Source organism: Bos taurus, chromosome 10, assembly GCF_002263795.3.
Source record: "Bos taurus isolate L1 Dominette 01449 registration number 42190680 breed Hereford chromosome 10, ARS-UCD2.0, whole genome shotgun sequence".
In the NCBI taxonomy this organism is placed as follows: domain Eukaryota; kingdom Metazoa; phylum Chordata; class Mammalia; order Artiodactyla; family Bovidae; genus Bos; species Bos taurus.
Genome location: NC_037337.1, coordinates 35,632,147 through 35,656,640, shown reverse-complemented (window position 1 = coordinate 35,656,640; position 24,494 = coordinate 35,632,147). Strand labels below are relative to the sequence as shown.

The following is a 24,494-nucleotide window of genomic DNA, read 5'->3' as shown; positions in this document are numbered from 1 at the left end:
AGAAAATAAGCCTGGGGGCAAGAATGATTGGTGGGGGTGTTCCTTTAACATGATACCAGCCCTGGGACCAGGCATGGCACCCACACTGTCAGCAAAGCCTCCCAGCCTCACCCGCAGGTCGAAAGGCAGCATCACCAGCATCCCGCTGTGGTCCATGAATAAGGCAGCTTCGTTGTGCTCATATATTTGTCTGTTTCGGGGAAGCAGCAGTGGGGTACACAACTGGACAGCTCCTACACCAAATGAGAAAGAATAACTGGTCACTGTTTCTCATGCTTTCCAGACACAAATTAAAACAAACACAAACGTGACAGTTAAGAATCTGCCACTGGGACTACTGAAATCACTTTATCTTCAATTCTCTAAGTTTACTAATGGAAAGCTCATCTAAGGTTAGGTTTGTTAATTTAGTCACATTTCCTTTTTTTTTTTTTGGCTGCACCACACAGCTTGCCGAATCTTAGTTCCCTGACCAGGGATCGAACCCAGGCCCATGGCAGTGAAGGCACTCAGTCCTAATCACTGGACTGCCAGGAAATTCCCTAGTCACATTTCTGACTCCACAAACCAACTGTATTTTACCAACGAGGTTATAATACTCAAATCTGTTTCCCCTCCACAAGCTGAATTATAAAAATAAGCTTAAACGTCATGGGTGTCAAGTGAGTGTAACTGAATTTGAAAGTAAAGCATGGCTGCACCCAAGTCCATTAACATGACTTTCTGAAGAGGAAACAAAATGTCTTTTGAGAAGGCCCATGTTTTTAAAAGAGGACATACCGTGTCTTTTGAAGATGCGGATGATGGTTTCACACACGTGCTGCTGTATCTTGGCTGTGCGGATGGAGAAGCTGCCCTAGAATATGACCAATTCAAGTGTCATTGAAGCCTGATCAAAGGGATCGCCCAAAATATCTTTCTGTGGCTTGTCATATGCATTATATTACTTATTCCCAAGATCACAAAACAGATCGCAATGAGTCACTCCTCTTTTGAACATATTCAGGAAAGGAGCAAACCACATGTCTTGCAACATGTCCTATTTTGGGAGGGCTTCCTCAGTTCAAAGTCCAAGCTCTCAGCAATGGTCATGTGTGCCTTTCAGAGACAGCTAGTCCTACACACAACTCTCCAAAAGAACTTTCAGAGACACTGTGGCAGTCAAACATCTAACAGCATCAAACCCCCTCCCACAGACTACAATATTTCATAGTGGGCCTCTTGAAAGCTACATGGCATTTATATATTTTGTAAATAACTTTCTTTTTCATTTTTTCTTATAATAAAAGTAGCATTATTTCACTACAGAAAATTTATTAAAGACAATAGAGAAGCAAAAAACCAACAATTAAAAAGTCAACCATAATCCTGTAGATATCTAATATACCAGTGAAGAAAAACCACTTAGCCCCTGAAATCTATACTGATCTTCCACAAACCTTACCAGGACTTTCTCTGCTACTCTTCAAATTCTACTTTAAGCATATGGAAATGTATACAGAATACAACAAATATCTATTATTAACTCACCCAACTGTATACAATTTTAACATTTTGCTATACCGTTTCAGACTGTTTTTGCTTTTAAGAAAGAAAATGTTGAAGTCTCCCAAACCTGCTTGTGCTTCAGAAGCCACCTGACGAGCTTTTAAACTGAGATTCTTTTTGTTTATTTATTTATTTGGCTGCAGTGGGTCTTAGTTGCAGCACTCAGGATCTTAGTTCCCTGACCAGGGACTGAACCTAGACCCCCTGCATTGGGACCATGGAGTCTTAAACACTGACCACCAGGGAAGTCCCTGAACAGAGATTCTTGAAGTGCTTCACACTTATACTCCAAGTCACTGTACTGGATGTAGGGCCTGAGCCTCTGTGTTGTCCAAGGGCCTCACAGGTGACTTTAATGTGTAGCCAGTATTGGGAGCTGGCTATTTGACCTGGCCATCTGGGCCAGGGCTTGGTCTCTAAAAGCACCACTTCTTACCCTCTTTGGTTAGGGGGTGGATCAGGAACTCCTACAAGTAAGTGATTAAAAGTGTGGCTCTTCCTAGAATAATGCACACACACACATTTTGCATATACAGACCTCAAACTAAGAGCTTATGTTGGACCAGGACCTACGGTATAGCACAGGGAACTACAGTCAGTATCTTATAATTGTTGTCAGTGGCTAAGTTCTGTGTGACTCTTTGTGACCCCACGGACTAGCACACCAGGCTCCTTTGTCCTGTGCCATCTCCTGGAGTTTACTCAAATTCATGTTCATTAAGTTGGTGATGCTATTTAACCATCTCATCCTCTGCCATAACCTTCTCCTTTTACTTTCAATCTTTTCCCAGCATCAGGGTCTTTTCCAATGAGTCGGCTCTGCATATCAGGTGGCCAAAGAACTGGAGCTTCAGCTTCAGCAACAGTCCTTCCAGTGAATATTCAGGGTTGATTTCCTTTAGGAAACAACCTATAATAAAACCTATAATAACCTATAATAAAAAAGAATCTGAAAAAGAATATATATATATAACTGAATCACTTTGTTGTATACCTGAAACTATTACAATACTATAAATCAACGATGCTTTAATTTAAAAAAAAGAGAGAATTTATGTTGGAGGCATTAAAGAAACCCAGGAAAATTCAGGAATGGACTTGATCCTTTTGTAGAGCGGGTAAAGCTCTTTCAAGCCATGGCTTACCCCACCTTCAGTATGTCACTGTCGTAGGTGTAGTCGATGGCAGGGGAGATGCGCTGGGCGAAGATCTGGCCCATCATGGTGCGGTAGGCCTTCCCGTCCACGTTGGCCAGGGTGTGGTGCAGCACCTCGTGCAGCTCCGATTCCTCCATCTGGGGCGGGGGCAGCAGCTCGCTCTTGAGCAGTTCTGTGGCCGTGGGCCGCTTTGCCGGATCGTGGTTCAACAGCCAGGAGATGACAGATTTCTACAATGCAATACTGGGGATGGGATGCGATGGATGGTGCTCGGGAATTCTCCCAGCAAGCTGGTGTTTGGTTCAGGTCCCAAAGGACACACTTCTTCCCCTTAGATGGTCCATTTTAGTTGGTATTTCTTAAATTTCTGAATTTGTCATTTCCCCCCAATAGTTCATTATGGTCACAGGATTGTGCAACTAGGTAATATTAATATAGTATCTTTCCTAAAAGGTAGAGGCCCTTTTTGTACTTCACTGTTATAAAGGACCAAAAAACCTTCAACAAAGACATAGAAGCAAAAGTTAGGCCTTCTAAACACACTGTATCTAAAATACAGCTTTTTTGGTACAGTTCTTGAACCACACAAGATACAAGAACATAAAACAAGTTATTTTAGGTGCCCAATTTTAGTAGAAAATATAATGCTTAAGAGCTGCTGGAATCCCTAAATCAGTAGAAAACATCTTGTTTTTATGTTATCTGTATTCATACCATTCCCTTGAATTCTCTTCTGTTACTCATTTATTATACCTTCATAGCTACTACCTAATTAAGCAGGGAACTATTTGAATAAACTATAGTTCCCTGTTTAAACCTTTGAAAGGCCCCAGAATGATTCTGTAATTCTCTTGTTTATAAGGAGTTAGAGGAATACTTGAGATCAGAAAACCTCAATATAGATGAATCTCATTAAGCATCTTTAATTACATATCTTTAAAATATCCTCCCCCATAATCCTTAACCCTGGTTGAGGCTAGAATTAAAAACACAGATAATTATTTTTCATATAAAGAATGGAACTGATGTGATATAACTTTATGAATATATATGTTAAATTAAACTGGTAAAAATAATATCCTATTCAGCAAAATCGATAGTAATACTTAATTTCTGTATGTGGCAGTAACTGTTATACTCAGTCAATAAGCATTTTCTATGCTGCCTTCTTGCAGATAAAAAGCAACAATGTGATATGGAAGGCAGCAGCGGCAGTGGCTGTGGTGGTTAAGTTTACACAGTTTATATAAGGTTAAGTTTATATATGGTTTTATCTGGTTAAGTTTGTACAGCCCAAGTGCAAATGCTCCAGGGTGCCCAGTAAGTCCTTGTGCTAGGAGGACAATCACTGTCTTGAGAAATGGTATGTATAGTTGTGCTTATGTCTGCAGTTTAACTACAACACCACAGGAGCCACCATGTGGGAATACTGAATAAGACTGACCTCATTACAGGGAAATGCTATGATTTGAGTATTTATTTATGACACCCTAAAAAATACAGGGAACAACTCAGTTCAGATCAATGATAATAGCTAGTAAAAGGAGAAACACGACTCAATGTATTTTTTAATGTATGCTCAGTCACTCAGTCATGTCCGATTCTTTGCAACCCCATGGACTATAGCCTACCAGGCTCCTCTGTCCATTGGACTTCCCAGGCAAGAAAACTGGAGTGAGTGGCTGCTTCCTCCTCTAGGGGATCTTCCTGATGCAGGAATCAAAACTTGTGTCTTCTACACTGGCAGGCAGTTTCTTTACCACTGAGACACCTGGGAAGCCACTTTCTAATGGTTCTTCACTAATTCAACATTTGAGGCAGAATGGGTCCCTCGAACCATAAACAAATGTCATATGTTAAATGCTACCAAATTATAGGATGTTTGTACCAATATAAAATAAAGGATATTTAATATCTCTATTTTACAGGGGAGGAAAATTAGTCTAAAAAAGTTAAGTCCATCCAGATACAAAACCAATAATCAAAAAGTAGCAAATTAATGCAATATTCTAGCTAGGTTTCTGTTCTCAACATTAAAATTTAAATAAGGGATTCTGCCTTGATTATAATTGTTAAGAAATCAGTTTAAGGAGTAAACTTCTACATGACAAGAGTATTAACCATGGAAGGTTCCTCTAAGACAAACAGCCAGCACTAAGAAGAAAGGCACACCAGAAGCACTATAATAAATTCACTAATGATTATTCCTTCATATTAGCCAGATGCTAATAATTTACTCTGACATACATATACTATAGGGGCTTCCCAGGTTGCGCTAGTGGTAAATAACCTGCCTGCCAATGCAAGAGATTTAAGAGATATGGGTTCGATCCCTGGGTAGGGAAGATTCCTTGGAGGAGGGCATGGCAATCCACTCCAGTGCTCTTGCCTGGAAAACCCACAGAGAAGCCTGGCGGGCTACAGTCTATAGGGTAGCAAAGAGTCAGACACAACTAAAGCCAACTCAGCAGGCACGCGCGTGTACACACACACACATATATTTACAGTACGGGGGAAAATTATTTTGTTTAAATTACTGTACCATCTAACTGTCTAGTCTTCCCCTTTACAATATAAGCTACTTTAACCAACATAAGACAGGACAAAATTACAGTTTCAAAATGTATTTTCTTTTTCTTAAAGTTTCAAGCTTTATCTCAAACAATGAGCTGTAAGAGTGTTCTCTTTCTTCAATAGCTAAGCCAAAGGTCCAAACAGTACTTCAAAAGCATGAGGAATCACAAAAAAGAACCCTGTAGTTTGTTAATTTTTTATGCCAGCCCTTGGCATTTTTACAGTGTTTTTCAAGTCTAAATACATTTTAAGTACTCCATCTTTTGATACTTTCCCCCACGTTGTTCCCACGACACAAGAGAATGAGTGGCAGAAGATTACTAATTGAAGAAGAAAAATAGTAATTAAAACTCCAGAGTGAGAACACAGTAATTAAAGTATCAGAAAATTACCTGCTTTGTATGCTCCCCATCATCGAAGTCTTCTGGAAACTTAGGCGAAGTGGGCTAAAAAAAATATTGTATTCAAATCAGCAAGTGCTTGGCAGGCTGCCACATTTTCACAATAAAACGTGAAAGCATTTTATTCACCAGAGGTAAGAAAATCAAATAGAGAAATGAAAGTTTGCCAACAAGGGGAGATGGACAAGACACTCATCTTGAAATCCAATGTCCATCCTTCCAAGGACATACGTATTATTTTAACACTAACTTCACCCAAATGACACCCTAGGTGACAGAAAGCACCTCGTTTGAGAACAAAGTATTTTACCATCTAATGGCTTCAGAGAAAGACAAGAGTAACCTTATTAAACAAACAAAGGTAAAAATACAAAATGGTCAACACAGAGTAAGAAAAAACCAACGTGAAAATCTCTACCCACCCCCTCAAACTTCTCACCTTTCTGGTAAATAAGACCTCAATCGTAACATTAACCTGGCAGTTGAGATATTCTTGAAATGAGGCAACAAACATGAATTTTAGACTAAAGAAAGGCACTTCACCAATGAAGAGCATTCCAAGTCAAGGCAAGGACACAGTAATCTCTTTGTTTCCTCTGATACATGATGAACACAGCTGCCCACGCTGTCCTGGCAGTTAAACTATCAAACTCCTTCCTGAGATACCTCACAGGGTATTCTTAGTCACACTGTATGTGATTAATACCAACAGACATGCATACTTGGTTCTGCTCTAGGAAGGAAGAGGAAGAGTCTTCATCTCTCTTACACAGGAATATGTGAATCTAAATCTTCCTCACTCTATTCTCCCCTCATCTTAATGCTGATGCCCATGGGCACCCTTGACTTCACACACTCCAACATTAGTCCCTTTTAGTTTGGGAAGAGGCAGGGATCAAACCCAAGAAGACTGAGGGAGATCTCATTGAGAAAAAAATTCAAGTGGCTGATTTTCACCCCAGACCCCACTTACCTTCTGGTCATAGTGGTATTCTTTAGGCATTATTATATCTGGTACATTCAGCTGGAACTTTTTAATTTCTAGATCTAAATATTTGCTATCCTTATAACCCCTTCCCACTGCTGTAACTATATTGATATTATGCAAAATTTTAAAATTCCTTTGTTTTAAAATCAAGAGGAAATCTCAAAATATTTTTAAAAAGGATTACCTAGCAATATCTCCCCAAATAAATCAATTTGGGGTAAGTTTCTTATCATTGTAAGTGCATAAGCCGAGATGAATTTCCATTTATTAGAAAACACAGAAAATTATAGCAGGACAACCTCTTTCTATATTATAAATAACAGATAAATACCCGGCACTGAATTCTAATGTCCATGCTAAGATTCAGGTTACTGGAAACAGAGGCACTAAATAAAACATCTGATACATACATCTCTGAGCTGGTTGAGAACAAAGATTCTTTCTGAGGCTGTGACCATGGGATGATAGGACATCTCAAAGAAGATAATCCCCAGGCTGAAGAGATCCACTTTCTGAGGAGGAAAAAGAATTACATTTAGAGCCTAGATATGAAAGCATAATCCAATAGGGAATTAGAGGATGAGCACTGTTAGATGGGATAATGTTCACCTAAGTGAAAAATAAACCATACGAGAAAAAATTCACTCTGTCCTATAAAAAAACAAACTTGTAAGTATAAAATATAGATGATATTTTTATATTTAGATGATAAAATATTTGGCATGACTTCAACATTTTTCTTAAAAGTTGATTGTAACTGGTTCAGCCCTACCCACAGACATAGATAACCCCTGGCCACACACTGAGAATAATTATTACAGAGCAAGGAGAACCGACATCTTGAAAAGAGTTAGCTTTGTATCTTTACAGGGCTTCTGCGGTGGTTCAGTGATAAAGAATCCACCTGCAATGCTGCAGATATGGAGACACAGATGCGTTCCCTGGGTTGGGAAGATTCCCTGGAATAGGAAATGGCAACCCACTGCAGTATTCTTGCCTGTAAAATCCCATGGACAGAGAAGCCTGGTGGGCTGCAATCTATGGGGACACAAAGAGTTACGACTGAGCAACTAAACAACACGACAACAAAACTGCATTTTTACTGATCATCTCAAAAGGAAAACACAGCACAATCTGCATCTGATAGCAAATATCAGCCACTGATTGCAAAGCCATACTGATGAGGACAGAAGCATAGCACAACAGAAAGATCGTGTGACAAATCCCCACAAAATATGGAAATACAAGGAAAGAAGGTAAGGCAAGTCAGTGCAGAGTCTCAGGTAGGCAGCTGCCAAGGGGAAGAGGATGTTCAGAAGGTCCTGTGCCTGTGACAGCCGAGCACAAAGAGGCCAAGGGTGAGACTGCTCATGGTACACTGCACGCAGGCACAGAAGCAGTTTCCAAGGAAAACTTGAATGCAGTTGGACTCAAGGATTAGTAGGAGAGCCTCTCCAACCAGTGACCTCCAAAGTCTTAAAAACAAACATTCATCCTGTCATTTCCTACACGTTAGCTGTAGAAAAACGTGGAATATACACAAAAGCACCAAGAATAAAATAGAAACCATCCATAACCCCACTGCCTAAAGAAATTTACAGTTGATGGCTAAGATATACCCATTTTGTGCCTTTTAAAAAAATATCTACACACACACGCACGCACGCACTAAAACTAGAACCACAGTGTCATCTGTAACTTTTATTCTCCTAACACAAAAGAATATTTTAATACTATAATATCATTCTTCTAAAACGTGATTTTAATGACATATTCAATTACATGGAAGCCCCATAATTTAACCAGTTCTCTACTTTTAAACACTTACAATTCCGCCCTGTTATAAACAATGCTGTGACAAGCCTCTTTCACACCAATCATTTTGGCTGTCCCTGGTTGTTTCCTTAGGATACATTTCAAAAGGTGGAAAAGTGCTAGGCCAAAATCCTTTCAAGGATTCCATTATCCTCTTGAAAGCTAAACTGGAATGGTGACACTGAAGGTGCCTCCCCCGCTCAGGGTGGGCATGTCCATCTCTACACGCCCTCACCTCGCCTCCACTCTGTCACTGCCTGGTGCTCCCCTGTCAGAATCAAAACCCACACTAGAGTTGCCACCACAAGCTTGAAAATACGCTTTGATGCAGACTGCCTGCCTCATGTATTTTAAAAATTTACCTCTATGGGTCTTGCCCTAAGTGATCTCAGCTGGGCTCAAGCTTTTAAATCCCATCTGTGTGCTGGTGACTCTCAAATTTATACCTCTGACTTTGACCTTTCTTCTGAACTTGAGTCTTGAGTCTTCAGCAGCAGACTGGACCTCTCCAATCGGATTTCTCATCTGGCATTTCCTTCTTAACGTGCCCCAGGCAGTTTTCTTTGCCATCCTCTCCTCTACCTCCCACGTCTTTCGTCAGGGTTCCTAGGCTCAGTCAACTACCCTTCCCCTAGCCGCTCCAGGTAGAAAGCTGAGTATTGTCCTGTTTCCCTTCCTTTTCCTCACCTAACACCCACTCCATTAGGAAAACCTGTCACGTTCCCTCCAACATGTATCTCATATCTGCACACTTCAGAGACATCACTTTGGCGACAAAGGCCCATCTAGTCAAAGCTATGGTTTTTCCTGTAGTCATGTACGGATGTGAGAGTTGGACCAGAAAGACGGCTGAGTGCCAAAGAGTTGATGCTTTCAAATTGTGGTGCTCGAATAGACTCTTTAGAGTCCCGTGGACAGCAAGGAGATCAAACCAGTCAATCCTAAAGGAAATCAACCCTGAATATTCATTGGATGCTGAAGCTGAAGTTCTAATACTTTGGCCACCTGATGTGAAGAGTTGATTTATTGGAAAAGATAATGATGCTGAGAAAGACTGAGGGCAGGAGGAAAAGGGGGTGAGAGAGGATGAGAGTGTTGGATGGCATCACTGACTCGATCGACATGAGTTTGAGCAAACTCTGGAGATAGTGAAGGACAGGGAAGCCATGCTGCAGTGCATGGTGTTGCAAAAGTCAGACACGACTGAGCGACTAAACAGCAAACCTGGTCTCTACTGCCACCACTCCAGTCCTAGCTCAGCCGCCCCATTTGGATTTCTGTAAGGTGTCCGGCAGCAGGTGGAATGAACTCTCTTGCTCAAGATCCTTCAGGGCTGCCTCTGCTCACTCCTTATCATGGCCACGCGGGCCTGCATCACCTGACCCTGGCGTTCCCCCCAGCTTTGCTTCGCGCCTCTTGCCCCCGTGGCTCACCTTGCTGTAGCCAGTCTGACCTTCTTTGTGATCTTCCTAAGTGCACCACGCCATGCCAGCTCTCACCCACGCTAACACACTTCTCTCTGAGGTGCTGTTTCCTCTGCTTATCCCTCTCCCCTCCGAGCCAAGCTCCAGGCCCCAACTCTTGTGATTTCTCCCTCTTTTCCTCTTTTGTCAGGATAGCCATCCTCTTGGGGAGGCTTTCTGTAATCAGTCAACCTAAAGACGATGCTCCTTATTGTCTTCTGGTCACTGGATCCCATTTCTTTTCTTCTTAGTTCTTACGTAGCTTGTGATTTAAGAATTTTTACTTGTTTGGTTCATCCATCAGTGGACAAGTCCCCTCAAGGCTGGAATAAGATGTCTTATTAGTTGATGGCCTTGTTCCCTGTGTTCCCAGGGCCTGGCCCAAGGCCAGTTAGTTCAAATCTTCTTTAGATGGACAGAAGGACTGTAAGCTCCTTGGCAGCAAGAGTGCCAGCTTCAGTCGCTGTCTTTGGGCATCACGTGTCCTACCTGGAACAGGCACTCAACAGATACATGATACAGACTTGGACAGCAAGGAGATCCAACCAGTCCATCCTAAAGGAAACCAGTCCTGGGTGTTCATTGGAAAGACTGATGCTGAAGCTGAAACTCCAATACTTTGGCCACCTGATGCGAAGAACTGACTCACTGGAAAAGACCCTGATGCTGGGAAAGATTGAAGGCAGGAGAAGAAGGGGACAACAGAGGATGAGATGGCTGGACTGCATAACCGACTCGATAGACATGAGTTTGAGCAAGCTCCAGGAGCTGGTGATAGACAGGGAAGCCTGGCATGCTGCAGTCCATGGGGTTGCAAATAGTCGGACATGACTGAGTGACTGAACTGAACTGACTGAATGTTTCCTGCTATCTCAGCTGGTAACTGAACCCCCAGTGCTGTGATCTTCATACTCTTTCTTTCCTCTTTCTCTCTCTCTCTCGATCTTTCCTTTTCCCCCCAAAGCTTCTTTTTTTACCTGGTTGTATGCAGATTTGGTGCTTCCTTGGACCTCAGGGCTTACATATAAAGCAGTGCCAACCATCCCAGTCAAATGACCTGCATGGAAGAAGGCAGGGAAAAGGTGTCTAATAACAGCACTTAGAGATAAGGCAAATTTTTATTAAAAAAAAAGTTTCTTAAGAGTGAGACACAGTCTGTTGACACTATTCACAGGAAGAAGCAGCATACGTTTCACCAAGCTGTTAACCCTAAATCGTGGATGGCCGGCCACATACCTTGGCTCTGCTGTGGTAAAGGGGCAGTGTCAGGCAGGAGGATCTCAGACAGGCCAGGTCATGAGGTAATCTCCCATTACCACCTGGGGTCACAGTATAACTGCTTGCCCACAGAACCAAATTATTCTAATTGAAGCTATAATTTCTTAAGAGTCCTTAAAAACAATCAATAAAGTGAAGAGGGGAAAAAAAGAATGTTCATAATTTTGTTAACTTAATGAATAATTATAATTTGCTTTAGAATAAAATCTTAACAAGTGAAAAACAGGCTTCAAATTGAGAAATTTTATATTGTATTGCATATTTAAAACTGTCCTGTTAAGTATTCTTATCACAAAATTGGTAATGATAGTAATAATAAGAGGGCAGGGAGAAACTTGGAGGTGATGGATATGATTATGGTGATGTTTTCTAAGTGTGCATGTACCTCAAAAGGCCTCAAAGTTGTATACATTACATATGTACAGCTTTTTGTATGTTAAAAAAAAAAAGGGAAAAAAGGAATTTTTGTGGACTGCTTATTAACACATGAATTAAATACAAGTTTCTGGATTTACCTGAAGGGTCTGATTTAATCAAGTGATCTCCTGATGTGTCATCTTGTTTGCCGTCAGCCTAAAAATATAAGTAAGCCAAATATCAAATTAAAATGTTTATTCCACAGGAATGGATTATCACTTCTAAATGAAGACTGAATAAAAGATACTACAAAGAATCCAGGACAACTGTAATAATGCTTTTCTGAGCTATAAATTTTTTTAGTTCAGTTAGCCTACTAATGTAGGGCTCACTGGAAACCCAACGAGGTCAAGGAGAGGGGCAATTCACCACCTTGCCATGAAGACCTCCTTCATGGCAGAACCCCTTAAAGTTTACCAAAACTAATTTATTTTCATATTTCAAAACAGAATCTATTTACTGGAAAGAGTAAAAGAAGACTAATAACAACAAACTCACTTTCTAACTTTCCCACTGCTATTACTTTATCTGGATCAATTTTCACTCTTCTGTCCCAGAGGCTAGTCACCAAATGTATCCCTCCAGAGCTGCTAATACCTCTTAGGGAGCCTCACCTCCTCCACTACATCTGTGACAGTGCTGTCTTGCATTAACCCGAATCACTAGTTTTCTGTCATCACTCCATGGATTCCTGGTATAAGCACTGCCACAGATAACAACAGCTATAACATTCTCAGAGCTGGGGACTGTTCCAGGGCTCACCTAAATTCTTATTTTAATTGTGGTGACAAATGTGAATTCGGTACTTACATTAGGCACATGTTTTAGAAAAGATACTAGGAAATTAAATAACTTACCCAAGGTTTCTAGCCCAGGGCAGTGGGCATCCAGAGCTTGAGCTCTTATCTACTTCACGTGCATGTGCTCAGTTGCTCAGTTGTGTTGGACTCTTTGCGACCCCATGGACTGTAGCCTGCCAGGCTCCTTTGTCCATGGAATTTCCCAGGCAAGATACTGGAGTGAATTGCCATTTCCTTCTCCAGGGGATCTTCCCCACCCAGGGATCAAACTTGCATCTCCCTCGTTTTCTGCATTGGCAGGCAGATTCTTTACCACTGTGCCACCTGGGAAGGCCCCCTTATAGGGGAGGCCCTTATATACTAAAGGCCGACACACATAGACTGAATGTCTGTCTACAGACTAAAGCCGACAGACATAGACCGTCTGTAGACGAAAGCTGAGACCTCAAATTAAATTCGTTCGTTTGGTCTTAGCACTCTGAATTCGCTGCCATTCTGGTCAGGACCCAGTCCTTACTGTCCCCCTTCCACTCCCTCCCTCTCTGTACCTTCTAACATCACCTTCTAATTTAGCCCCTTTGGTCCTTCTCACCATTAATTTCTTCCTCTGACCACCCTTAGAATTAACTGTGCTTACCACAGACTTTGGTGCCTTAAGCTCTGGCTCATGATGTTAAGTAAAATTCTTCCCCTAGTATTCAATCACCTCCAAGAATCCCCAACCTTAAGCCATCTTCTTTCATGGCTCCCCTACACCCTCATAGTTTCAACCAACCAGACAACAGGCTGGCCTTCGACAGTCATGTCTGCTCACCCTAGGGCTTTGTTTATGCCATTCTTTTTCTCTGGAACCCCTGACTCTGGTGTCACCAGGCCCTGCCCTCGATCCCAGCCTACTGGACTCCCACCTGTCCTTTCAGGCCCATCTGAAATGCTCTTTTCTCTATACAGTGTTTCTTTATTCTCAAAAACATATGTAAATTTTCAGTCTTTTAATCTTATATGACTATTTCGCTCACATTGTTTTAGCTTTGTTTGTTAAACTACAATGTTGTGAATAACATTAATACTTTCTGACTTATGCTGTCTAGAACTCATTCTCCTGATGTTTCATGGGTTTTGAGTCTTATTTCCTTAAGTTAAAAGTCCCTGGAGTGTAAAACATCTTGCCCAGTGTCTGGCATGGTAGACCAAAATACCAAATCATTTCATAAAGTATTATATGCCTTTGCCCTAAACATCACCCACAAACTCATAATTGTATGTCTCTCAAGTGGAATGCACTCAGTAAAACATATTCACAATCTCAAAGTCTGCAAGATAATTTGCAGCCACCCCTTCAGGCTTGTATACGTCCTGGGCATCACACAGCAGAGTTCAGGGAACTCATGAGAATGTTAGAAGACAGGATAATCAAGGCACATGCATTCGTTTTTAGGCACACTTGAATAAAAAAATACTCACAGCAAAGGCTAGATGGTCGGTGGCCAAACCAAAATCACCTATTTTGACATGGTCATCAGAATCCAAAAAAATGTTGACAGGCTTCAAATCTCGGTGAATCATTCCCTGATGGAAGAGAGTAAAGAAACCAACAATATTTTTTCCTAAGAACAGCTTATATCATTCCTGTTTCCTTGTTTTAAAGGACAACCTAGTGATAAAAATCGGATGAGGCCGTCTTCTGCAGACCATGCTAGTCTAGGCTGTCTGGCCTCTGTAATGTCTCCCAACTGCCTTTGCCACCCTCTCCCAGTCAACCTGCTGGTGGTCCTGATCAGGTCTGATCCAAACGGTTCCCTTCGGCATCCCTCTGTCAGACTTTCAATGATCTTTCTCTCTGCTGCATCATGTCTCCCTGTTCTGGTCAGGGAGAAAAACACCATGTTCATTTCTTCCTCTATTTATAAACTGCTGCTGCTGCTGCTGCTGCTAAGTCACTTCAGTCGTGTCCGACTCTGTGCGACCCCATAGACCGCAGCCCACTAGGCTCCTCCGTCCCTGGGATTCTCCAGGCAAGAACACTGGAGTGGGTTGCCATTTCCTTCTCCAATGCATGAAAGTGGAAAGTGAAAAGGAAGTCGCTCACTCGTGTCCGACTCTTAGCGACCCCATGGACTGCAGCCTACCAGGCTCCTCCATCCATGGGAGTTTCCAGGCAAGAGTACTGGAGTGGGTCTGTAAATTAGAGTCCTGGTCTTTTAGTATAAATATAGTACAGTATAAACATTTTAGGGTTAAAGAAACTTGAGGCACAGGGAAAAAAAAACATATTTATGCTAATGCATTAGAGAATCTCATGTTTAAAACGTAAGCTGCGTTTCATCCTGAAGCTAGGTCCATTAGCATTTACATCATGACGACAATTTCTAGTTTTAAAGTGCCGTTTTATACATCTGGCAAGCTATGTTCTCAGTCTCCTCTCTGCTCTTCCTAGATGACTTTCTGGAAGGGCAGCACTGAGTCAGAATCACACACCTTGGCATGAATCAATCATACATTCACTTTCTCTAAACCACTCAGGGAAGCCTCCTCACCTTCCATATTTGTTTGAATATTTCCACCTAACCCAGAGGCTGGCAGACTTTTTCTGTAAAGGGTCAGATAATAAATCTTTCAGGTTTTATGGGCCACACAGGCTCTGCTGCAACTACCTACTGTACAGCAGCAGCACAAGCACAGCCACAGGCATCACATAAGCTGTCGCGGCCAGGATGCAGCATAACGTGACTAAGGGACACACGCTTGAACTTCACAGGATTTTCAGGTGTCATGAGATATTACCCTTCTTTCGATCTTTTTTACAACCACTTAAAACTGTAAAAGCCGTCCTTAGCTCACAGGATGAACACAAGTGGCGAGGGCTCCTGCGCCATAATTTGCTGACCCCTGTCCTATCCTTCAGTGTTTTCTCTGAACTGAGAGGTTTTATGCTATTTTCTTACCTTTTGGTATGTTCTATTTCCTGTAAAAATAGATTTATTTCAAAATACCCATAATTTTCCCTCTATTTCAGTTTTTCTCAAGTTTCATATTTACTTTTGTTATAAATTTTATGTGAAGTATTTCAGATGTGAAATGGTGCCAAGCTTACTTTCTCATGGATATAAGCCAATCCATCCAGAATCTCTCGGAAAAGCCTCCAGAGCCTGACGGTGTCTCGATACAGTCCCTGGTCAATGGTGTCTCGTAAAGTGCTCTTCTCACAGTACTCCATCTATAGATAAGAACGAACCAGGCAGGATTTGATGACAGTTTCAGTCAAGGAGAACAATGGCAATTAGTGTAATCCTGTATTTTAAAACACGTACCACAGATTTTAAGTACTTATAGGAAAGGCTTATCTTTTTTTAATTAAAAAAGAAACCAACAGTGTTAAAAAAAAAAACAAACTGGGGGGAAGAAGCATACTCTTAGCACGCCAACAAAATCATTCTTATTTTTCATATTATTGTTTATTAAAAAATAAAGACTTTAAAAGCCTTGTCACAAGTAATACGAAAACAGTTAGAATTATATAAAATTTTATTTAGTTTTACAAGATCATTTCCAAGCCCACATTTTCAAGAAGGGCTAATTAGTAATTCAATGATGTCACTAGCTTCTCTCATCTGTACATTAAATTAATGACAACGGCCTTCAAGTCTAGAGTAAAACTCTGTAAATATCCAAATATTCAAGAAAGGGCTCTATCTCATCCTGCTTGACTGTATTAATCTGTCAGAAAACAAGGCAATGTCATTTAAGTCCTAGATCAACATATAGCATTTGATTTATGAAACTAGACTGTATGTTTCAAACTAGCATCAAAGTTGAGATTTCTCATGAAGGATTTTTTTGTTGTTGCTTTTAAAGAGAGGAACATGTCATTTTAAAAGAGAGAAATACCCTCCCAGGCTCAGAATGATATCTACAAATTCTGACTTGTCTTCCAGAGGGCCTCTGCCTCCCACACCATGCTGGTACCTGCACTTCACACACCTCCCTTACACACTTTCGCCTCACTGTAACTCTTTAGAGAGTACCTGGAATGGAGAAGCTACTCAATAGTTAGCAGTTTGGGAAACAAACATTTTACCATGAGTGTGAGTGATTTATGTTAGGAAAAACCTAAAACCAGCTGCAACTTCTGTAAAGTAGCCACCTAACTAACCTCTTTTGAAACATTACACTGTCTGAGGGTTCCTTCTTTGGCATAGTACTGAATCTCACATTTAAAGATCTGCCTCTTGCAGATGTGATTGAAAACACTAATAATGACCCACAGTCCTGTTCTCTTGGGCCAGAGGCACGTTTTCCTCTTTGGTTTGTGGCTGTCCCTCTGCTGGCAGGCTCCCACTGTCCAGAATGTGGCCCTTGGGAGAGGGAGCAGGACAAAGCCTATAGGCTTACCTTTAGCAATGCCTCACTGGAGCTGGTTCTCCTATCCCTCAGGGGTTCCAGGACAAGCCACTTTCCTAAAGCCAGGCTGGTGTGTCTTCTGTGCACACGAGGATGTTATATGCCTCGTAACTTACTTGCCCAGATTTAACTTGTTAGACAAAACAGAATTTCTGTACGTGTGCAGTCAAGCGCCTGTGGCCTCGGGTATGGTTCTAATTACTTTACACACATTACTATGTTTATTCCTCACAAGTCATTAGTTCAGTTCAGTTCAGTCGTGTCCGACTCTTTATGACCCCATGGACTGTAGCCCGCCAGGCTCCTCCGTCCATGGGATTCTCCAGGCAAGAATACTGGAGTGGGTTGCCATTTCCTTCTCCAGGGGAATCTTCCCAACCCAGGGATTGAACCCAGGTCTCCCGCACTGCAGGCAGACGCTTTAACCTCTGAGCTACCAGGGAAGCCAAATCATTAAGGTACCTGCTATTATTTAATTTATAAGTGATTAAATTAAATTACAGGTGATTAAATGTCCCAGCGTCCTGGGACACGGGATGCTGAAGAACTTTGCCTGAGCTCACATAGCTGTGACTGGTGGATCCAGGATGTGAACTTCCACAATCCAGGTGAGCTTAGAACTGGAAACCACTGCCTTATGCTGTCTGTTGCTCTGGTACCAGAGAGCTCGGGTTCAAGGCTGATGGAAAGGGCCTCCATTCTGCAATCCTCTCTGGCCAGTTCATCCCTGGCAGTGCTGCTGAGCCCTCTTCTGCTCGCTCTCTTACTCTCATCTCCCAAAACCTACTCACCAGCAACTGCTGGGAGTTGCTGAGTCACTGAGCTGTGTGCCAGGGCCTCACCTGGATGTAGAGGTAGTGCACAGCCTCGGTGGTTGCTGGTGGCTCACTTTCATGACAACTGTTCTTTCCATTGCAATCTTCATCCTAACACAAGAGGAACACGAGAGAGCTCAAAACGAGGCTGAAATGAAACAAGGTCATTACTGTCACCAAGTCGTCTATGCTCACCCTACCACATACCCGGCCATCATGCTGCCCTGGAGGGTAGGTCAGTGAGCAGAACAACCACTGTCCTTTTTGATGCTCACTGCACTTAACAGGCAACTTTGCCAATACCAGAATCTAACGCATAGTTTATAGGTCTGTTACTGTACAGGACAATGAAAGGGACAACAGGAAATAGGTATTAAAGGTGCACAATCCAAAGAAAGATTCGAAGTCAATTTCTTCTTACCACTGATATCTTCCTACGGGTAAGAAGGGGTAGAATGTATACAGGTTTATATTTTAAGGCTACAGTTTTACTGGAATGTCACTTTTGATGGTAGGCTTACTTTGGAAACAGAAGATGAGAAATCCATCTTTAGCTAAAACAATTTAAATATGATCATGTTACCAAATGGGACACTGCCCTTGGCTATAGCACTAAAGAACCACCACCCAGCTGCCACTAAGGGTGACCAATCCCCCACACCACTTTTTCACATGGTTGTCCCCTACAGCTATTTTTCTAACTCATGTCCCTTCAAAAAAAAAGTCTTTCTTCTTCTAAAAGACATAGTACTCTTTCCTACCCCCAAGTATGAAAAAATATTAGGTAGGATTTGACTGGTTCTGATTTGCATTTTTTTGTGTGGAAACATTTTTCAATGTTTTATTTATTAAAGGAAAAATAACCTGTTATGGAAACAATGAAGTTCTACTCTTTTTTTTTGTGGGGGGGAGTGGGTGGAGGTGGATCTTAGTTTCTTGACCAGGGATTGAATACGCCCCTCAGCAGTAAAAGCTCAGAGTCCTAACCACTGAATCACCAGGGAATTCTCCAAATTCTACTCTTGAATTATTTATTTATTCTAGGGATTATCTGTAGAAAATTGTTAATCTCTTAGAGGCCTCTACCCATCAATTAGAGTGCCCCATGGGATATCTCACTTACTTGAGCAAAGCCAGAATTGTAAATTTGGTGCCCCCATAATAATTAAATGCATAACTAATACTAAAACCAAAGCAGTTAGCTTAGACTACTTATGCTGTTATTCCTTAAACTTCCTCAGGGGTTTAAGGGGGATTTTAATAGAAAAGAGAAGTACTTACAAAAAATGCTGGCTAATGCATTCAAACTTCATTCAGACCAATTTAACTGCTTATCTAAGAGAGTCTATGTGTAGACTTCCCTTTATCTACTGTGAATGCATCCTGCTTGTAACAATTTTTATTTTTGGTAATAAAGTCACTGTATCCAGTCCCCAGCTACAGAAGCTTTCTCTAGCAACTACTGACAGCCCTAGAGATCACAAAGCCTCACCCTGAACTCCAAGTCATCAGCACCGAGGGCCTCTGATGGCCTGGGTGGAGGAAGACACAAAACTGAGTGGGGTCCAAGGCTTAAAGCAGTGTTTTCAAATCTTTCAGACCATGTTGTATTTTACGATACCATAAGAGACAAGTTCTGTGAACAGTTTACTTTTAGTAGTGGTATGCATTTTGCATTCTATACTCCTCTATATAGCACTGAAAATAAAATGAACCTGGTTGTAATCCTTGAAACTGATTTTATAACCTGTTACAGGATCATGACCTACAGTGTTAAAACACTGCTCTAGAGGATGAGAGTAAATCATCAAGATTAACTGATGTGAGAGAGACCCACATAACTCCACAATTAGGCTGTTTATTTCCCCAAATAATTTGCATTCAACCCTCATTCCCAACCACATAATGTTTCCCCAAGTCCTCTAGGAAATGGTTTTCACTAAAAGCAAAGCAAAACAAAAAACTCAGCATGTCAATTTATTCCCTTCTTCTAAAAGCAGGCATGTTTTATTTTGTGGATTAATTAAGACATATAAGTAATCACATGGGTAGCATATTTTAAATAATCGTGCTTTTTAAATTGACAGTTTCTATATTTGCATGTCAGATTAAGGCTTTACTATTTTACTTGAGGTGTATAATGTCAAACATTTGCTATGTCCCCATCCCATGAAGAATAAAATAGTATCACTTCCATTTATATATTTACCTGATTCTGGCTTTTACTGTTCTCATCTTCATTGTCAAAGATGATATCACTGTCAGAATCTGAAGCAGGTCTTAAAAAGAGAATTAGAGAAAGACTAAAGAAACCAAATTCCCTGTTATATATAATTCAATAGCTAGAGGTCATAATAAACTGCATCCAATCAGATACAATGAAATAAAACTAGGAATGTAAATAACTAGGATGGATTCTGAGATGAATTAAACTTTATTTTAGGACCATTAATTATTGGTTCTGAATTGGAGAAGGAAATGGCAACCTACTCCAGTATTCTTGCCTGGAGAATCCCAGGGACAGAGGAGCCTAGTGGGCTGCCGTCTATGGGATCACACAGAGTCAGACACGACTGGAGAGACTTAGCAGCAGCAGCAGCAGCAACCGTTTTTAGAACTGCAGTAGGCCCCATATCAAGACTCCAAATTAGTTCCTTTATTTCCAGAGTTAGAAGCTAAAAAGAATACTCTTAAAAATCCTATTAAATGTATTAAAAAGAATTGGAAGACGTTTCTACTTTTCCTTCTTTCAGGACTTGAGTTCTGGAGATCTCTTGAAGATAGCAGGTGGTATAAAAAAAATCTTAGGACCTAATTTGGTTCCTCTCTAAAATAAGTTCCATGTACATGTATCCCCACATGGTCTACAGGACTGTATTTCCCACCTAGTCCCCCTTCCCCTGCCTGGGCCTGGCAGGGAGGCAGGATGCGCAGGGAGCTCTTACAGGAAGGACTGTGAGAAGACGCCCTGCTCCTCGTCGTCGTCCTCGTCGCTGCTGGAGTCTGGGCCGGCGGCGGGGAAGCGGGTGCTGGCCGAGCGCTCGCCTGACGTGCTCCATTCCACCGAGCTGCTGAGGATGGGCGGCGGCGCGGCCGCCTCCACACTGCCCGGGCCGTCCGGGTCGCTGTCGCCCGCTGGCTGGGCTAAGGCTTGCCCGTCCTGGGCCTGGGGCCCCGAGTTCGGGGGTGGAGTCGCCGGGCACGCCGGCCGCTCATGTCTCTCGATCCAGGCATTGTAGTAACGCACGATGTTCTCATGGTGGAGGCGCGACAGCAGCGTCACCTCGCCCTTGATCCTGCGGAAGTGCCTGCTGGCCGGGTTGATGGGGATGCGCTTCACCGCATAGCAGCAGCCGTCCAGCTTGTTCTGCACCTGCCGCGCGGAACGGAAGGAAGAGGGGTCCAGCAGGTCAGCCACTCGGAACCGCACATGGATTGGCATTCCTACTGCACCAGCCCGCCCCTCGCAAGGGGAACCCCTTAGCCAGAATCCACAGCTACAGTCGAGGACCACACATCTGAAGCTCTTAGGCTGAACAAAGTTGTGACTGCCAAAAACTTAGAAAATATCTCACCCCAAGCTAGATATATTTAGCTTGCTAGGAGACTCTGAGGAAAAACATAATATCCATTTTACCGTATTAGCCTTTTTTTGGCGGGGGAAGGGGCTGGCGCACACCATGGCAGGCAGGATTCTTGGCACCGGGGATGGAATACATACTCCCTGCAGTAGAAGCATGGAGTCCTAACCACTGGACTACTCGGGAATTCATAATCTTCATTTTAATTTATTCACAATTACATCCCTGCCTTGCCAATATCACATCTGCTATCTACATTTCCAAATAAGCCTTGTTGCTTTTCCAACTTTGTTTTTAGAAAACTATTTTATAAACTCAGTATAAAGTTTTAGAAGTTGATTTTAGTTTCTTTCCAATATTTTTTTTTACACTTAAAGTCACTAAAAACAAAGTAAACTCCAATAGTTTTAACAGACCTGCATGCAAATTCTAAACATCAGCTTATAAAGAATTTGGGCAAATGACAACTGCCTTGAAACTCATTTTTTTAAACTATAAAATGGAACTTATACCACTGTCCTTACCTCAAAGGTGACTGAAGATTAAATGAAGTGATGTGAGTGAAGCGCCTGTATCAAGGCCTCACAGAGAAAAGTGTTCAGTAAATATTAATAAAAGTAACTGGCAATAACACATTTACTGCCCATTGATTTTTATTACTAGATTGAAGATTTACAATTGATGTTATGTAGGGACTAGAACAATACAATTAAGAATAAAAGAAAAATACAAGAAAACATTTCAAAGGCAAATCTCCATATATTACATAGAGGCATCCTTACTCTGGGCAGTTTCACTATGCAATTGAATTGACTGAAGAATTTTATTCAAAATTTTGTTTCTGAACATTCCAATCCCAACCATGCAGGTCAACTAAAGTGATAAAAACTAACAACTTGCCCATAGCAGAAGGAAAAACTAGTTGGTTACAAAAGATAGCATCATTCTCTTGCTTGGCTCATGGGCTTCAATTTTCTATACCAAAACTACTTTTAGGAATGAGAAAGGAACACTATAAAAATGAGTTTCAGATTATCTTTTTTGGGGGTATGAAAACAGTGGTACAAAAGATGTTTTTTAGTAAAATAGGTCAGTCTGAATGCTGGTTGATATCTCTTAGTGATGCATGTAACCTCAGGCAAATGAAATAACTTCTCTGAGCCTCAGTTCCCTCATCTGGGAAATGGGATAATATCTATTCTATAAGAACATCACAAGATTAAAAGACAAGGTTTGTGAGCCACCTACCACAAGCCTCACGTAGGGAATGTGCACTCCAAAAATGACAGCCCTTTTACTGCCATGTTAATAGAGAGGAGGATGGTGGGAAGTTTTGGCACTTTCAACCTTATGTCTCAGTATATATCACACATACCACCTATGTAACCAAGCAGGGCTCCATAGGGCCTTCCCGGGATAAATCAGCCACGATGTGCCCAGCCTGCCTCTTGTTTGTAGAAAAGCTTTAGTCTCCCAGGTCTCTCCTGAGTCACAAAAGGCTGCTCAATAATGACTGAAAGAATGTGAACGCAGAGTGACCAAAAAATAGTAGTTGGGCCAGGGGAACTGGAACTATTTAAAAAGTGAATCAGCCATAGAGCAGTCACAGAATCTTTAGTTCTTTCCTGAAGGACATAGATAACAGTGTCTGAAGCACATTCTTGAATTGTTTTACAGATAATAAAACCCCCACCAGATGGAAGAAACTAACTGCCTGATGAGCATGAGCATGTCGCCCCCCAGACCAGGTGGAGTCCAAGGACTTCAGATGTTAAGTCCTGTGACACCACCCTGTTACCATGTCAATCAGAGATCTGTCCATGAACTGATCACTCACCCTACTGTTCTTTCACCTTGCCAATAGAAAGCTGCTTCCCTGGAATCCATTGAGCAGTTTGGGTCTCTTGGGCATTAGCTACCCTTACTCTTTGCTCGGCGCCTGCACTTTTCCTCACTAAATCCTGGTGTTAGTAGATTGGCTCTACTGAGAGTGGGTGAGTTGACCCAAGTTTGGTCTGGTAACACTGTGAGTCACTGGCTGTGGTGTGGGGCCCGGTACACTGGAACTCTTAGGAATTCATTTATTAAAATGCTGAGGTGCATGAACAGTAACGGCTCCAATTGCTAATGAAATTCTAGACTTCCGAGCAGAAAGCCCTACCTTAACCTGAAAATAGGGATGGGGTGTGAGGGCTGTGAGGTTCTCATAGTGAGAAACCATAGGAAAAACACGGGGCTTAAATTACTAAAATGTTTTTGTTATATGAGTTTACTAATCACTCCAGAAGGTAGTGAAGGATAGGAAAGCCTGCCGTGCTACAGTCCATGGGGCTGCAAAGAGTCGGACACAATTTACCAACTGAACAACAACAACAATAATCATTATAAGGAAATGAAGTTTGATCATGTTTTGCATTGAAGTATCTAAATATTAAGAAGTTAAAGAAGCAGATCAAAATTATGATGTGAGTTAAAAGGGTAATATATATTTCAATCATCCACTCCTCTTAAAAATAACTGTGATTACCTGATCAGAATAAATCTGCCCAAAGCAGATTTATTTAGTCATCTAATATCTATACTTTCAAGAAAAAAGCTGAAAAATTTCCATGATATTATGACTTTGTTTTTTGGAAAACTTGCTGAAGTTTGTCTTTCTGTCCCCGATTACTACAGAAAAACTCGTTTGCTTCTTTTTTCAGTGTAAAAGGCCTTCCACAGTGAGACAGGCAAAGCTTCTTAATAATACTCTCAGAATCCTAAACAGACATCTGCTCTACTGATGGTGGGCTACCTTCTTATGGGTAAGATGACGTATTTCTCATATGGATTTGATAACAGTAATCTGGGTCTGTTAAATTCTAACAAAATAGCTAAATTACACAAAAAAGAATCGAAATCTCTCTCTAAAGGGGAAGCTGATAATAAAAGTTGCCCAAATAGCCTGGAATGAGGAAGGCAAGACCTAAGAGCAGCATACCTTAATAACCGATCACTAGTTTTCCATCTCGGTAAGAGCTGGAAAATAAAAGCCATCAAGACCATCTGGGCCATTTCCCAGTTTGAATTCCATCTCAGTTCTAACCTTGTAACTCTCTTAGCTACAGCGACTCTAAAAGCAAACGGGAGAAAAAGAGAACAATCTTCTTTCTGAAGCAAAGCACACAACAACATTCTTCACGCAGATGTCTTGATTCCACTTGAGGGGCTGTTACAATTATGTATTTATCATGTTAATGCACTGCATCGAGCAAGG

General features: G+C 41.6%; 1 protein-coding gene across 3 annotated transcripts in view; it reads right to left on the bottom strand.

Moving 5' to 3' along the window:
* EIF2AK4 (eukaryotic translation initiation factor 2 alpha kinase 4) overlaps window positions 1-24,494 on the bottom strand; it is a 97,143-nt gene that overhangs the window by 31,311 nt on the left and 41,338 nt on the right. For all 3 annotated transcript variants that reach the window (XM_010809210.4, XM_002690785.6, XM_024997963.2), the window contains exons 12-23: window positions 20,603-21,030; window positions 19,867-19,936; window positions 17,685-17,768; window positions 15,536-15,658; window positions 13,906-14,010; window positions 11,740-11,797; window positions 10,924-11,003; window positions 7,079-7,180; window positions 5,672-5,725; window positions 2,699-2,935; window positions 781-856; window positions 112-233 (exon numbers count right to left, since the gene is read on the bottom strand). In XM_010809210.4, the coding sequence (XP_010807512.1) occupies window positions 112-233; window positions 781-856; window positions 2,699-2,935; window positions 5,672-5,725; window positions 7,079-7,180; window positions 10,924-11,003; window positions 11,740-11,797; window positions 13,906-14,010; window positions 15,536-15,658; window positions 17,685-17,768; window positions 19,867-19,936; window positions 20,603-21,030 (1,539 nt within the window). The remainder of the gene's footprint in view (window positions 1-111; window positions 234-780; window positions 857-2,698; window positions 2,936-5,671; window positions 5,726-7,078; window positions 7,181-10,923; window positions 11,004-11,739; window positions 11,798-13,905; window positions 14,011-15,535; window positions 15,659-17,684; window positions 17,769-19,866; window positions 19,937-20,602; window positions 21,031-24,494) is intronic.